Source organism: Lycium barbarum, chromosome 10, assembly GCF_019175385.1.
Source record: "Lycium barbarum isolate Lr01 chromosome 10, ASM1917538v2, whole genome shotgun sequence".
NCBI lineage: Eukaryota > Viridiplantae > Streptophyta > Magnoliopsida > Solanales > Solanaceae > Lycium > Lycium barbarum.
In genome coordinates, this window is record NC_083346.1 from 105,298,576 (window position 1) to 105,312,736 (window position 14,161).

Genomic DNA, 14,161 nt, shown 5'->3' on the forward strand with positions numbered 1-14,161 from the left:
CATTTAGAATGGGTATGGTCTTATTTTGTTCCTATTTTTCATTCTCCCAAACCCTAAGGATGAAATTCTTCTCTCCCAAACTCAAGATACTCTAAGGTAAGCCATTCTAAATCATTCCAAGTTAATTCTAACATGTACCCATGATTACTAATCAAGAATTCATCATTCCTAACCTAAGGTTTTCAAGAAAACCCACATAAAGATCAAGATTCTAGCTTTTGGAGTTCTTCTTCAAAATTCAAGTCTTTAATTCAAGTTTTGCAGCGATTAAGGTATGTACAACTTCTATCCACGTGTGGGAATCTCAACTTTCTTCCCCACGCTCCGTTTCTTGATATCCATGAAGTTCAAATCCTAGGGCATTAAACCCAACATATGGGTAGCCCGTATTTATGTATTTATGAACATGAATTTTGTATCTATATTCGTTATTGTATTCCTAATCTTCCATTACGGTTATTAGGAACCCTAGCTTAATCCATGAATCATGAATTCTTCCTCATGTGTTCTCATTAAGTTTAGATGAAGCTTCATGATTTTATGTAGCAAGTTACAAGCATATTTTCAAGTTAATTATATAAGTATTTATGATTATTATTATTATTATTATTATTATTATTATTATTATTATTATTATTATTATTATTCATGAATCAAGAACATATTTGCAAGACTATGACAAGTATCTCATGAAACCATGATCTCACAAGCTATCATGATAATTCACATGTTTTGGGATTTGCTTAGTTAACCGAGAAGGCTCAGTAAAGCCTGAAACGACGTAGCCACCATAGGATAAGGGTTGTCAGCATGGAAGCAACACCTTCATTATGCAGTTTGGATCCTTACATGCTTATTATTATTTAAATCTCATATCCCTGGCAAGGTATGAGTGTTCTGCTGGTAGGACGCAAGTACCAAATCATGTTGTCGGTTATACTATAGCATTCCCCACGTTACAAGAAGTTATATATACATGTATTTCCATTGGATTACTGTTTTCAAACTTTACTCATGCTCATGTTCAGGTTATATTCAGTTTCAGTTCATGTCCTATACCTATATTGTGCCATGTTCTTCATTTCAGCAGGTTTTACATACTAGTACTATTCACCATGTACTAACGTCCCTTTTTGCTCGGGGGCCTGTACTTCACGGTGCAGATACCGATTTTCAGGAGCATACACCTGCGCAGTAGGATCACCTCAATTATCAGCTTATTGGTGAGCCCCACTTCTCTCAAGGTTTAACATGGAGTCTGCACTAGTATTTAGTTTATGGTAATCCAGGGCCATGTCCTGGCAGTTAATATTCAGACATGCTTTAGAGGTTTCATAGACATATGTTAGTACACGGAGTCAATTGTGTTTTTATGTTTGCAGACTATTACGTTTTCATGATATGTCATGCTATGAGATTACTTCAAGACTTTATTCCGCAATTATGTTTTCATGATTCATTTAAATTGCATCATATAGATTATGCTGTTTTGATGCCCATGTTGACAAGTAAGCCATGAGGTTCGCTCGGACACATACAAGCAAGGCCCGAGTGTCGTGTTGCGCCCAGGCTATGGTTCGGGGCGTGACATTTGATTTCTATATAAATAGCTTATCATGTAAGCTAAGAGGGATCTATCTGATCTCTTGTAACCCATCTTTTATTTTTTTTTTTTCTTCTAAAGCAATACACATCCGGGCATGCCGATTTTCTTTGAATATATATCTATATTGCTTGATTTTATCATTTCTTAAGCTCGATTCTTTCAATCTAACTCTAGTAATCACAAATATTAACCCCAAATGGAGAGTTTCCGGGATTGGATACGACCTACCTGTCTTTAAACCCTTAAAATACAAATCTCTAACTGATTATCCGTTTCACCGAAAAACACTAATAATCTAACATTATCCGTTTTAAATGTCAAGCCAAACTCGAGCATTTTTTCTTTTTTGCGCGGATTGCCCTTCTTTTGGGGTGGTCTTTAATTTTTGTCCCTTAAATTCCTGGTCTTTAATTTTTTACCTTCGCTTAAAAAGATGACTGAAAATACCCAAAGGTTCTGGGTTCAAACCCTCGCTCAATCAAAAAAACAAAATCGCAAAGCAAGACTTTGCAAAAAATCTGCCTTATGCGGCAGACTTTTCCTGTGATGAACGGCAATCGTGCAATTGCCCAAACTCGAGACAAAAATTTCTGAAGTTTAGGACCGCAAAATCAAGCTTCAAAGAAAAAAAATTGAAATTCCAGACAAAAATATCTAAAATTTGTTTGCACAAACAATATACCAAACTTCAGGCTCGTAGATGTTTGACCTGTGTAACTTCACATGCAATAAAATTCAACTTTAATTAAGATTGGTTTTAAAGCGATTAAACTTACGAAAATTTATACTATTTGTCCGTACGTGCCTTTGCCCCTATAATTGGCGTGAAGGCCCAATCACAGTTTTCAAAATAGGTGAAAAAGTATCTTTGAAAATTCTCTTTTCAATTTCTGCCACAAAAGAACAATTAAAAGAAATTTCAGAAAAAAATTCGCCCAAATGGCATTAGGAAAAAATCAAATTCTTGCAAAAGCTGAAAAACCATTCCAGGTATGTTTTACTTTTTAAAATACTAAAAAGAAACTTGTCTCTAATGGTGTTTAATGACTTTAGTCAAAAACTTTTTAAAAAAATATTTGAAAAGATTCTTCCAAAGAACTTTTCAACACTTTTCTTCAAGAAAAAAAACAATGCATATAAGTCTATAACGATCCATTTCAATGTACAGATTCTTTATCCTTTTACGTTTAAAGTGGCTGTGAATTGTGATCATGTATTATCAGCTTCCACTGCGCAAACAAGAAAGTTGGATAACGTTTCCCAATAATGAATGGCCTTACGTAAATGATTCTATTAGCCAACCTTGACCAAACAATATCGGGTAATGCTTTGATACTAATTGACTTGATTTTAAAAAATATTGTTACCCTGTCAATATATAAACCAGCAAACTTTTCCGTCATTTGACTACATATTGATTTCAGGTGAAAAATTATTAAAGTTTCAACTTCATTGGTTTATAAACTTGTATCCGACTCCTCTTCATTGCATTTTTTTCTTCTTCTTTTCTTCCAGTACATATTTAAATGAATGCCTTCTCTCCAATACTCTCTGCCTCCAGTTCCTTTGATTTGTGACACGTGTCTCTTAAAAAGTTTTAATGGCTTAGATTTTCCTCTAATAATTCAGTCACATAAAGATCTACAACACATTATATTTTCTTTCTCGAGTTCCAAACCTCCATTTTTTTCTCCTTGTGCTCTTTAAATTTCTCTCTTTTAACTCCCTCTAAAATTAGTAATATACATTGGTGTTCTTCGGCTGCTGCCATGGCTTCTCAATGTTAAGGCCTAGTATGACTGTATGTACACCTCAAAGTGTATAGAAGACTTTATTGAGTCAAATTGAAGTTTTAAGAACAACCCACAGAAGCAAAAGTTAAATTTATCTATTATCTTTTAGTTTTTATTTTTATTTTTTGAAGAACAAAAATATCATTCACGAGTCAGACCCACTTCCAAATTTCACTTCTTTATAGACTAAATATTAAAATACCCTGTGCAATCATTAGGTAATGACCAAAGTTGATTTAAAAGAATGGATCTTAACTGAAATAAAAATATGAAATGTGAGAAGGACCAATGGCCTGCGTTGGGTAATGTTCTTCACTGATTGTGTGACTATTGGGATTTTTACTCTCTCCTAAGGGTGTGTTTTTAGATTACTGAGTGGGAAACATCTGATTGAGTAGTTAATCTCTTGTGGTCGTTTAGTATTGGTTGCAATTTTGTCAATGTTCTCGTTGGAGGAATAGAGGTAGGTGGGTTTGATTCTTTGGGGGCGTGTGTTTACAAATCAGTACAGAGAAAAGAAAGCTGAGCCATTAAATTTTTTATGTGACATGCACTCATTAACTTTGTTTGGAAACCAAAGATATTTCCCAAAATCAGAGAGTAGTTATAGTTAACGTACTTGCTAAATTAACATAATCTGGGCCTTCAAATATTAGGTAGGACAAATGGTATTCATACAACGGTATACCTGAAAAAAACAAAGAGAAAGTGCAATACATCACACCCCTTTAAATTTAATAGAAAATTTTATTTAGACACTCAAATTATAATTTGTTCCAATAGAGCACTTGAATACATGATAAAGTAATTTATATTAACTACTTCTGACTCAAAAAATAAAAAATTAAAAAATTACACGTGTTCTCAAACGTCAATTATGTAATAGAGATTACTTTCCTTTTCGAACCTCCTTTCCTAAACTCCATTACATGATAATCCTTAAAAGCTGCAGGAACTCTATCATGGAAAAACATTACATTCAAAATTTCCAATTCCTGTTAAGCATTTTCACATTACCTAGGTTGATGACAATTTGAAACTAACTCAAAAATCAGCAGGGACAGAGACCCCACCAGTCCCCAAGCCCTTTATCAAATCTTTGAAGAGCAGATGATCTTTTAACTATAGCATATAGTGTACTCTGTGAGACTGATATTAACGTATTAGATTTTACAAGTTGGGCAGTGTGACTTATACTGACATCCCCAGAGATAGTAGCAGCAGATTCATGAATGAACTCAGATAGAAACAACAGAATGTCCTACTGATAGAAACAACTGGACATACATCACATGTTTATTTTGCATAATCATCCGGTTCCCAAAACCTATTGGGCCGACTGATCCGAATTCGCGCTAACTTTTCAAAACCCATTGGCCCAACTGATCCGAATCCGCGCTATGTAAGGCCTTGATTTCCAAGCATATTGGCCCGACTGATTTGGATTCGCGCTATATAAGGCCTGGGGAAGCGCTCCCTACCAAGAAAAATTCATTCTCAGGGCTCGAATCCAAGACTTCTACCCAACTAAAAAGACATTAGAAATGCAGATTTCATTTGCATATCAGATCACAGGCAGGCAGGCAGACAAACGAGCAACATTTACTTGCCGTTTAATTTTAAACTAGTTCAAGATCAAGCTGACACAAAAACAGAGTAAACGGCAAATTAGTTCATGTCAAAAACTTCATTACAATTTCATACGATTCAAAAGGAAGCTTGCAATTTCAGAAAACATTTTGTCTTGGATAATCAGATAGAAGAAAGCAAAGAACTACTTTCTTGCGGTATACAAACAATTGAATTTACAGAGAACATGAAGGAGATAGTAAGTAATTCACTTGGAAACATTAAAATTGCAGCTCACAGTGCAAAATTGAACCCACCATATATTAAAACTTATTCCAATGAACATAATAGAAAGAGTGTGACCAAATCCAGTCATTTAAACAGAATTAGCATCACCAGAGCAACTAAAATTTCTCCTTTTTTTACATCCTCTGTTACCTGAGGAAAATCAATTGTTTCGTCAAATTTCCAACTACACTAGTCGATCAGTCACAAAATGTATCATCATTCTTGTCAGAAAAACGCGCTTCCAGCTTCCCATCTGCAGAAATTAAACAAACATCAACATCAAAATTAGCTCCCAAACTTATATACAAATCTGAATCCTTACGGTACGCGGGATAAGGTGGGATATCCAGTATTGAATTTGGGATTAAATTTATACTGTGTTTGGTTTGACGGTATAAATTTATATTGTCAACCAAACATGGTATAAATTTAATCCCAAACTCAATCCTCGATATCTCTCCTTATCCCATCAAACTTGGAATAAATGTCAACCAAACATGGTATAAATTTAATCCCAAACTCAATCCTCGATATCTCTCCTTATCCCATCAAACTTGGGATTATTTTATCCCACCTCCCATGTGGGATAAATTAGTCCAAGGATATAATCCCGGAATAATTTAGTCCGCGAACCAAACGACCCGTAATAGCTTCCAAATTACAGCGACGAATGTGATTTTACCTTTACAATCTACTGATCGTCGGGCACTTTGTATAAGTCAGGTGTAATTTCCGTCAACCACAACCCCGGAAATAGCGTCTGCAAAATAGATCAATCAAACAGTAAATTGACTTATCAAAATGATCATCATCAATAACAACAACTACTTCTATGTGCAAAATCTTTATCTTTTATATCAATTCCATCACAAATCAAGAACCTTTAGAAAGAAAAAAGAAACTTACATCCAAATTTTTTTGAACCAATTTAGCTCGTTTCTTTGGTCTACGAGGTGGTCTACGTCCCACAATCGCCATGAAATCTTCCTCGATCTCTCTTCGCGAAAGCGGAACCGAATACTTAATCCTCTCTCTCTTCTCCCCGCCAGATGAATCTCCGGCGACTTTTCCGGCGACTGAAGAATCTCCGGCGGATTCTCCGGCGACAATGACGTGTCCGTTTGGCTCTTTACAAGCAGCTCTACGTGTCCTCAAATTCCATGGCCTAGATAAGGCAACGGCACCGGTCAAAGTTGTTTCATTTTTTGCTTCTTTAAAGATTGTGTTTTTCATCTTATCAGCTTCTGTTAAGAGATCAAACATTAGCTTTTCTCTTACAGCTCCGATTTCTTCACCGGAATCTTGATTTTCCGGCGACCTTAATTTTGATCCACTCCGTCCGATTGACTCGCGATGAATGGCTGAGATTTCACCATTGGATTCAACTTTAGCACACCTTAAATGTCTCTGGTTACCCCACTTTAGCCCATACGGTAAGGTGAAATTATGTAAAGGTTTCGATCTTTCTGGTCCCATTGCCATTAAAACCGAGCAATATATATCTAAAACTATTCAAATGACATACACCCACAAGCCCAAATTGCTCTATCTAGCAACACAGACAGAAAATGTATTGAATCAAGACTCAAAGTTGCTACTTTTTTCTTATTTCTTTCACTTCAGAGAAGAAGAAGAAGAAGAAGAAGAAGAAGAAGAAAGGAAGAGGGTTTAGGATTGTTAATATTTCTTTCAAGCTATGATTTTTCTTTATGTTTTGTGTTGGCTTAGTTTACGTGTTGTGTACTTGTGTATATATATATATATGATGAGGAGAGAGTAGGTGCTAAACTGCGCGGTGTATTGAGGGTTTTCGTTCATGCCACATGGTCAAAACCAATTTCATTTAAGGGATAATAATTATTACTTACGAAATTTAAAAATATATAAATTTTAAGAATTGTTGTTGTTTTTGACTAGCAAAGTTATTATTATGAATAAAATAGTTGAAATTAAATCATTTTTATATATAAAAAATACAATCTTTCTTAATAAAATTAAAAGAAAAAGGTGACAAGTAAATTTAACAGAAAAACTAAGTGTTAACATATTTTATAGATAGGGAAATTTGTTTCTGAAAATTTGATGATTAAATTTGTCCTTGATTTAGCTGCATGAGATAAAAATATGTACTTGTAATTCGGCACAACCAATATAAAGTTTAATTTGATATAGAAAACTTTAAATTGCTAATATCATTTGACGTTAGAATGCTTGAGTTGTAATATAAGCAATTCATGCAATGTTTGCTTTTTTGATATTAAACCCTACATCACCGATATTGGCATAACTTTTGATGCAAGCTAATGTTGTTTTATATTGATTATAAATTAAGAATGACAAAAATTGCCCACTAATAAATAAAAAGATCTGAAATATATAAAGAAGCTCTTAAACATACTCTATAATTTTTTTAAATCATCCACTATTTGAAATTTACTGACCCAACTAATTTAGATACACATCGCGTGAGGTTCATTTAACGGAAAGTTTCTTTAGTAGGAATAGGAATTTGAATCGGAGATCCCTAATTCAGAGCGAGAAAATTTCATCCGTCCCACCACACATCCTTAACAATGGTAAATATTTTTTAACAATCCTATAATAACTTTCCATATAAAATTTATAAATCATTACAAAATGGTCCTTACATATTATTCTATCCCATAACAATTCGCTACTATTTTTTTTTGTTTCTCACCCAATGTCCGGTATTCGTATTGGAGCCCGATCATATTCGGATTCGCATCGCATAGGGTCCCATTTAGGGGGAAGCGCTCCCTACCAAGGATTTATCCATACTCAGGGCTCGAACCCGAGATCGTTGATTAAGGGAGGAGCAGCCCCATCCGCTCCACTACATCATTTGGTCGTAATTCGTTGCTATTATAATCGTTGCATTAATAGTCTATGACTCTTATCATTCTTGGCCGTTTGCTAGCTGGTTTGAATATGAGTTATGCAGGTATTAAATCCTCCATAAGTAATATCACATTTGATAACTGGTTAGGATGTAGGTTATTCATGTATAAAATTACTACGGTATTTGGATGGTAATTTAGAAAGCTGCATCATTAATATATGCATAAGTTATGAGGGAATCTATGTATAACTTTATGCAGAATAGAAGGGGAGAAATGGGTTTTTAGCCCTTTACAAACTTTTTTTTAGTTTTATGACCCTCTTACAAGAAATCTTCATTTTTTATACATAAGAGATTTGAAAAAGTCATTTTCTTCTATTCAAATTGTAAGAGGACAAAAGATCTATTTCCTCAGATAGAAGATGAAATAACAAATACATGAATAATTAAACTCTGCATAGCTAATACATGCATAAACAAATACTACATAGATTTCCTCCTAACTAAAACATGCATTACTAATACCAGCATAACTCTAATCAGCTATCAAATGACCCCCCGAGTGTGACATGGAGGCCGGAGGGATTCTTTTTTAGTTTGATTTTCATTTTTTTTTTTTTTATAGAAGTTTGATTTTTATCATTTTATGAAAACCAAATGCTAACTTTCTACATTCAATATAGAACTAGATTTATCTAAAAATGTTAGATAACATGTAAAACTCAGGGCGTGTAAAAGTTTCGTGTCTAGATTATAAATTACACTTAACTTTAAAAAGATAAAACTAGACGGTAATTGTTGGGCATTTGGTTCTCGATTAATGAAGTTATTGAACTCTGCACCTTGGCAGGAAATAAGATATGTTGCCCTCTTACAATTTTAATAGAAGAAAATGTTCTTTTCAGATCTCTTATGTGTTTTTTTTTTTTCAGATCTCTTATATGTAAAAAATAAAAATCTCTTATAAAAAAGTTATAAAACTAAAAAAAAATTGTATAGGACTAAAAACTGTTTCTCCCGACTATTCTATTTAGATAAACTTTTGGTAACTCGGAGAACTTCTCAGTACCCAAAAACAAACTCGGAGAACTTTTTGCCTTTTTTGTTCCTATTTTTGTGAACTTAAAAAATGGATTTAATTTGTTGATCTAGTCTTATTTTTTATCCCTGTTTAACTAAAAATATTAGAATTAATTTGGATAATATTCAATTGGCATTGGGCTAAACTGTAATTAAAATTATCCTCCTTCCACCCATTCATTTTGAGTTTATGCCCCTTTTGTGCTGCTAATCTAGTTAAGTTTTCTAAATAGATGGTACTGATATCTGTCCACGTGGATAGTAGACCCAACTCATAAATAATCTGATCCATTAACGACGAAGACTATTATCTATAGAATTCATGTAATATGCTCTAACAGTATTAATATTAAGTGAAATTTAACCGATTATAGTAAGTTATTTTTTATTCTTTGATTACCATATTAGGCTTTTTTTAAAGAGTTATTCGTGCAAGTCAACTTTAATGAACTTCAGTTAATAGATGATACTGATTTATTGATCCATGTGGATATTAGATACAACTCATAAACAATTTGATTCATTATTCAAGAACCAACTCACAAAATAACCCGATCCATTATCTAGGAAAAGTTTTATCTATAGGATTCTTGTAATATACACAATAACGGTATAAAAATCTAGTGAACTTAATCGATTATAGGAAGTTATATTTTATTTTTTTATTATCATATTAGATTTTCGGAAACAGCCGCCCTACCTTTCAAGGTAGGGTTAGATCTACGTACACTATACCCTCCCCAGACCTCACATGGTGAGATTCTACTGGGCTTCTTGTTGTTGATGTATTATCATATTAGACTTGATATAAAGAGTTAGTGTTATAAGTTAAATTAATTTAAAATTTATATGAAGTGAACCAAACTTAAACTCTTGTATATATACACTACTAGATCTTATAATAGAGCAATGAATAATATTGACATCTTCAAAGTACATCTTTCTTATTTTGAAAGCTATTTAATTTTAGGCTCATTTTATTCTTAATGACATCATTATGAGCGGATTTAGGGCCTGGCTAGGGTGTTCATTCAATTACCCTCGACAAAAAAAAAAAATACCGTATATATAAGATATTTTTTTATTTTTTATATACATATATGGATTTTGAATACCCTGGACAGAAGAGAAGATGTGGGTTATTCAAAATTCACCTTGAGGTTCCAAGTTTAAATTCCAGGCATTATATTTTTATTTTTTGAACCCCCAATGAAAATTCTAAATTTGTCATGCATTACTTGTTGGGATTCATTTGTATATAAAGTTCAATATATATATATATATATATATATATATATATATATATATATATATATATATATATATATATATATACTAGTTATGTGAGGCCCGTGCTAAACCCGGACCCAAACTCAAGATATAAAAGTAGATATTTTAACTAAAGAAATATAATTTGTGTTAGTACAAGTGTACAACAACAACAACAATCACCATATACCTATTGTAGTCCCACAAGTGGGTAGTTATATGAAAGCAAAATTTTAATTCCACTCCTTTAATACTTTAACTTCCATTTTAATGAAATTATTTTACTTCAAATCAAATGTGGAGCCAGAATTTGACATTTATAACTTATGTATCCTAATTTTCTGAAGTTATTTAGTTCTAAATAAATAATCTATACATAGTTAATGAACTTTTAAGACAAATTTATAATTTAACTTGTGCAGCGGATGGAGCTGCTCCTCTCTTAATTAGGGATTAGGGGTTCGAACATGGATATGAAAAAAATCTTTGGAGGAAGCGCTCCTCCCGAATAGGCGCGATACAGTGCAAATTATCTGGATTAATTGGGCTCAAATGCGGATATCGAGCACCAACCAGAAAACCAAAGAACATGAAAAATGAGGTAGGAGGTTCGATAGCTTTTGAAAAGTAGACCTTAAAAATAAAAAACAAAAAAAATGACTTAAATAAATAAGATTAGGACCTCAAAGTAATTAATTAAAAAGTTTTTTAAAAAAATGAAAATTATTGTGAGGACTACAAAAGTCCCAGGTTCGATAGCTTTTGAAAAGTAGACCTTAAAAACAAAAAACAAAAAAAAATGACTTAAATAAATAAGATTAGGACCTAAAAGTAATTAATTAAAAAGTTTTTTAAAAATTGGGAAATTATTGTGAGGACTACAAAAGTCCTCACATTTGCTCTTATATAATAATAGTAATATAGGCAAAATAAGAAAACATGTTTTTTAACTTAGATGTCTTACTTTCCCTTTTATTTTATTAAAAAAAAAAGAATGTACTTTTATATATTTGTTAAGTAATTCTCAAATTCTAACATGCTTGTTTAAGATTACAAGGGCATTTTGGTACAATTAAAGATAACAAAATTCAAAAATCTATCTTATTTTCTCAAACTCCTAAACTAGTCAAACTTTAAAAAAAAAAAATGCAAGAACAGTTGCAGGTTTCAGCTGCAATCCAGTGAGAAATCCAGGCAAACGGAAAGAACAGTTTGCACTTTCAGAAAGACAATGAGAAAATTTTGTCTTTGTTATCAAGACAAGAAGAAAGCAAGCAATCCACTGTCCATGACTATGAAAAATACAAACAATTTGAATTTACAGAGAACGCGAACATGGCAGTGACAAATGCACTTGGAAACATTAAAATTCTAGCTAAAGGTATTCTAATGAACAGAAACAGATAAGATTATAAACAAATCGAATCTTTAAAACAAAATTTCCATCGCCAGAGCAGCTAAAATTTCTGCTTTTTTTACACCCTTTTTGTTACAGAGGGAATTCAATGATTTCATCAAATTCCCAAGTTGTGTGGTGGTGCAGTATACCATTACACTAGTTGATCCATCACAAATAAAGTTACGATAGTTCGTCACAGAAATACTTTTCATCTGCAGAAAATCCTATTGGGTTTTCCAATATCACTATTTTTCAACAATGATGAATAAAGTCATCTGATATTTTCTTCAATCTACTGATCTTCAGAAACTTTGTATAAGTCAGGTGTAATTTCCGTCAACCACAACCCCGGAAATAGCGTCTGCAAAATAGACCAATCAAACATTAAATTCAATTACACTCTATCTCAATTATCATCAGCGGCAACAGATTGAAAAAAAGAAAATACGTCTCAATTTCGAATTAGTTCAAATTGGTTGGGATCGACAATATGAATCTCCATATCCATTTGGATCCACACTTCTAGAGATTGTCATAATTCATAAATCAAAGAGAAAATTAGTAACTTACGTCCAGATTTTTTTGAACCAATTTAGCTCTTTTCTTTGGTCTACGAGGTGGTCTATGTCCAACCATCGCCATATAATCTTCCTCAATCTCTCTTCGCGAAAGCGGAACCGAAAACTTCACCCTCTCTCTCTTCTCGCCTGCAGATGAATCTCCGGCAACTGAAGAATCTCCGGCGAATCTTCCGGCGACGATGACGTGTCCGTTAGGCTCTTTACAAGCTGCTCTACGAGTCCTCAAATTCCATGGCCTAGATAAGTCAACGGCACCGGTCAAAGTTGTTTCATTTTTAGCTTCTTTAAAGATTGTTTCCTTCATCTTATCAGCTTCTGTTAAGAGATCAAACATAAGCTTTTCTCTTACAGCTCCGATTCCCTCACCGGAATCTTGATTTTCCGGCGACCTTAATTTTGATCCACGCCTTCCGATTGACTCTCGATGAATGGCTGAGATTTGTCCATTGGATTCAACTTTAGCGCACCTTAAATGTCTCTGGTTACCCCATTTTAGCCCATAAGGTAAGGTGAAATTATGTAAAGGTTTCGATCTTTCTCGTCCCATTGCCATAGCAATAAAAGTCTAAAACTAATAAAATTGCACACAACCACAAGCCCAAATTGCTCTATCTAGGAAGACAGATATAAAATGTATTGAATCAAGACTCAAAGTTGCTTCTTTTTAACTTATTTCTTTCACTTCAGGGAAGGAGAAGAAGAAAAAAGAAGAAAGGAAGAGGGTTTCATAGGATTGTTAATATTTCTTTCAAGCTATGATTTTTGTTTATGTTTTGTGTGGGCTTAGTTTACGTGTTGTGTGTGTGTATACATATGATGAGGATGCCAAAGAGAGAGCGAGAAGGGGCGGTATTAACGTTCGGGTTTCAGAAGAGGAGAGTAGGTGCTAAAGTGCGCGGTGGATTTGAGGTTTTTCATTCATGCCACATCTTCAAAAGACAATTTCATTTTATGTGATAATATTGAGTCAATTTCTCAAATGGTCTTGAAGTTGTAGCAAAGTCTTACAAAAGTAATTTATAATATTTTTTTATAATAAGATCATCAAATGATGTACTAATTTTCAATAAAATAAAATCTAACAGAAAGCTATAGAAACGTAACGGATGTTTACATCCATCTTTCTAGGATCATTTGACCCATTTGACCTCTTTTAGCAACTGAAATAAAAATTGCCAAACCTCATTTGACTTATATATTCCATTCCATCAATTAGAAGAGAGAAGAGGGGCGCATATCTTTAGGGCTGCAAGCAGACCAAGAAAACGTTCAATGCTTCCAGCTTTTTGAGGATTAATTTATTTTGATCGTGAACACAGATACGGAATATTTATGTTTTTTAAATAAAATTTATATATTTAAAAATTACATAAAAATACAAGAAGTCACAATAATTGACAATTCAAAATATTTAAAACACGTATAAAAAAAAATCACGGCTAAAGAAAAACTTGTTGGAATTAATTTCAAAATTCGAAAGATGTCGCATAAATTGAGATATACTCCGTCCGTCCGTCAGTAGCATAATTTTTGTTTATCATAAAATTATCCGAAGCACAATCTCTGTTCATTGACACTTGCAATATAGTGAGGGGCAACACAAGCCATATATGAAAATCAATTCCAGAGAATAACCACTAAAATTATAAAGATACAAAGTATCATGCAGCTTAAACATGAACAAAACAAGCATAGATAGCAAATGGGTTTTGGAAT

At 33.2% G+C, this 14,161-nt stretch overlaps 2 protein-coding genes across 4 annotated transcripts; both read right to left on the minus strand.

Moving 5' to 3' along the window:
- Positions 1-4,068: 4,068 nt before the first annotated feature.
- Positions 4,069-6,991, minus strand: LOC132615512 (uncharacterized). Of its 3 annotated transcripts, none has more exons than XR_009572724.1 (4): positions 6,163-6,991; positions 5,939-6,016; positions 5,407-5,509; positions 4,069-4,087 (listed from the first exon to the last, which is right to left on the minus strand). XR_009572724.1 is itself a non-coding variant. In XM_060330114.1 (3 exons), exons 1-2 carry the CDS (start codon positions 6,736-6,738, stop codon positions 5,948-5,950), a joined length of 645 nt encoding a protein of 214 aa, XP_060186097.1. In that variant the 5' UTR covers positions 6,739-6,991; the 3' UTR covers positions 5,224-5,509; positions 5,939-5,947. The 3 variants fall into 3 exon arrangements, 1 of the variants encoding a protein (XP_060186097.1); XR_009572723.1 differs by lacking the exon at positions 4,069-4,087 and adding an exon at positions 4,734-4,876; XM_060330114.1 differs by lacking the exon at positions 4,069-4,087 and having other exon boundaries at positions 5,224-5,509.
- A 4,892-nt stretch (positions 6,992-11,883) lies between these two features.
- Positions 11,884-13,426, minus strand: LOC132614110 (uncharacterized). The gene is made up of 2 exons (XM_060328476.1): positions 12,435-13,426; positions 11,884-12,225 (listed from the first exon to the last, which is right to left on the minus strand). The coding sequence occupies exons 1-2, from the start codon at positions 12,996-12,998 to the stop codon at positions 12,157-12,159; spliced, it is 633 nt and encodes a 210-aa protein (XP_060184459.1). The 5' UTR covers positions 12,999-13,426; the 3' UTR covers positions 11,884-12,156.
- Between the last annotated feature and the right edge of the window lie 735 nt (positions 13,427-14,161).

Bases quoted from the DNA above. Each gene is read 5' to 3' on its own strand.
- LOC132615512 (XM_060330114.1), bottom strand. From the start codon at position 6,738: ATGGCAATGGGACCAGAAAGATCGAAACCTTTACATAATTTCACCTTA. The intron at 6,017-6,162 runs GTAAGTTTCTTT...TCTATTTTGCAG, and splicing joins TGGTTCAAAAAAATTTGGAT to ACGCTATTTCCGGGGTTGTG.
- LOC132614110 (XM_060328476.1), bottom strand. From the start codon at position 12,998: ATGGCAATGGGACGAGAAAGATCGAAACCTTTACATAATTTCACCTTA. The intron at 12,226-12,434 runs GTAAGTTACTAA...TCTATTTTGCAG, and splicing joins TGGTTCAAAAAAATCTGGAC to ACGCTATTTCCGGGGTTGTG.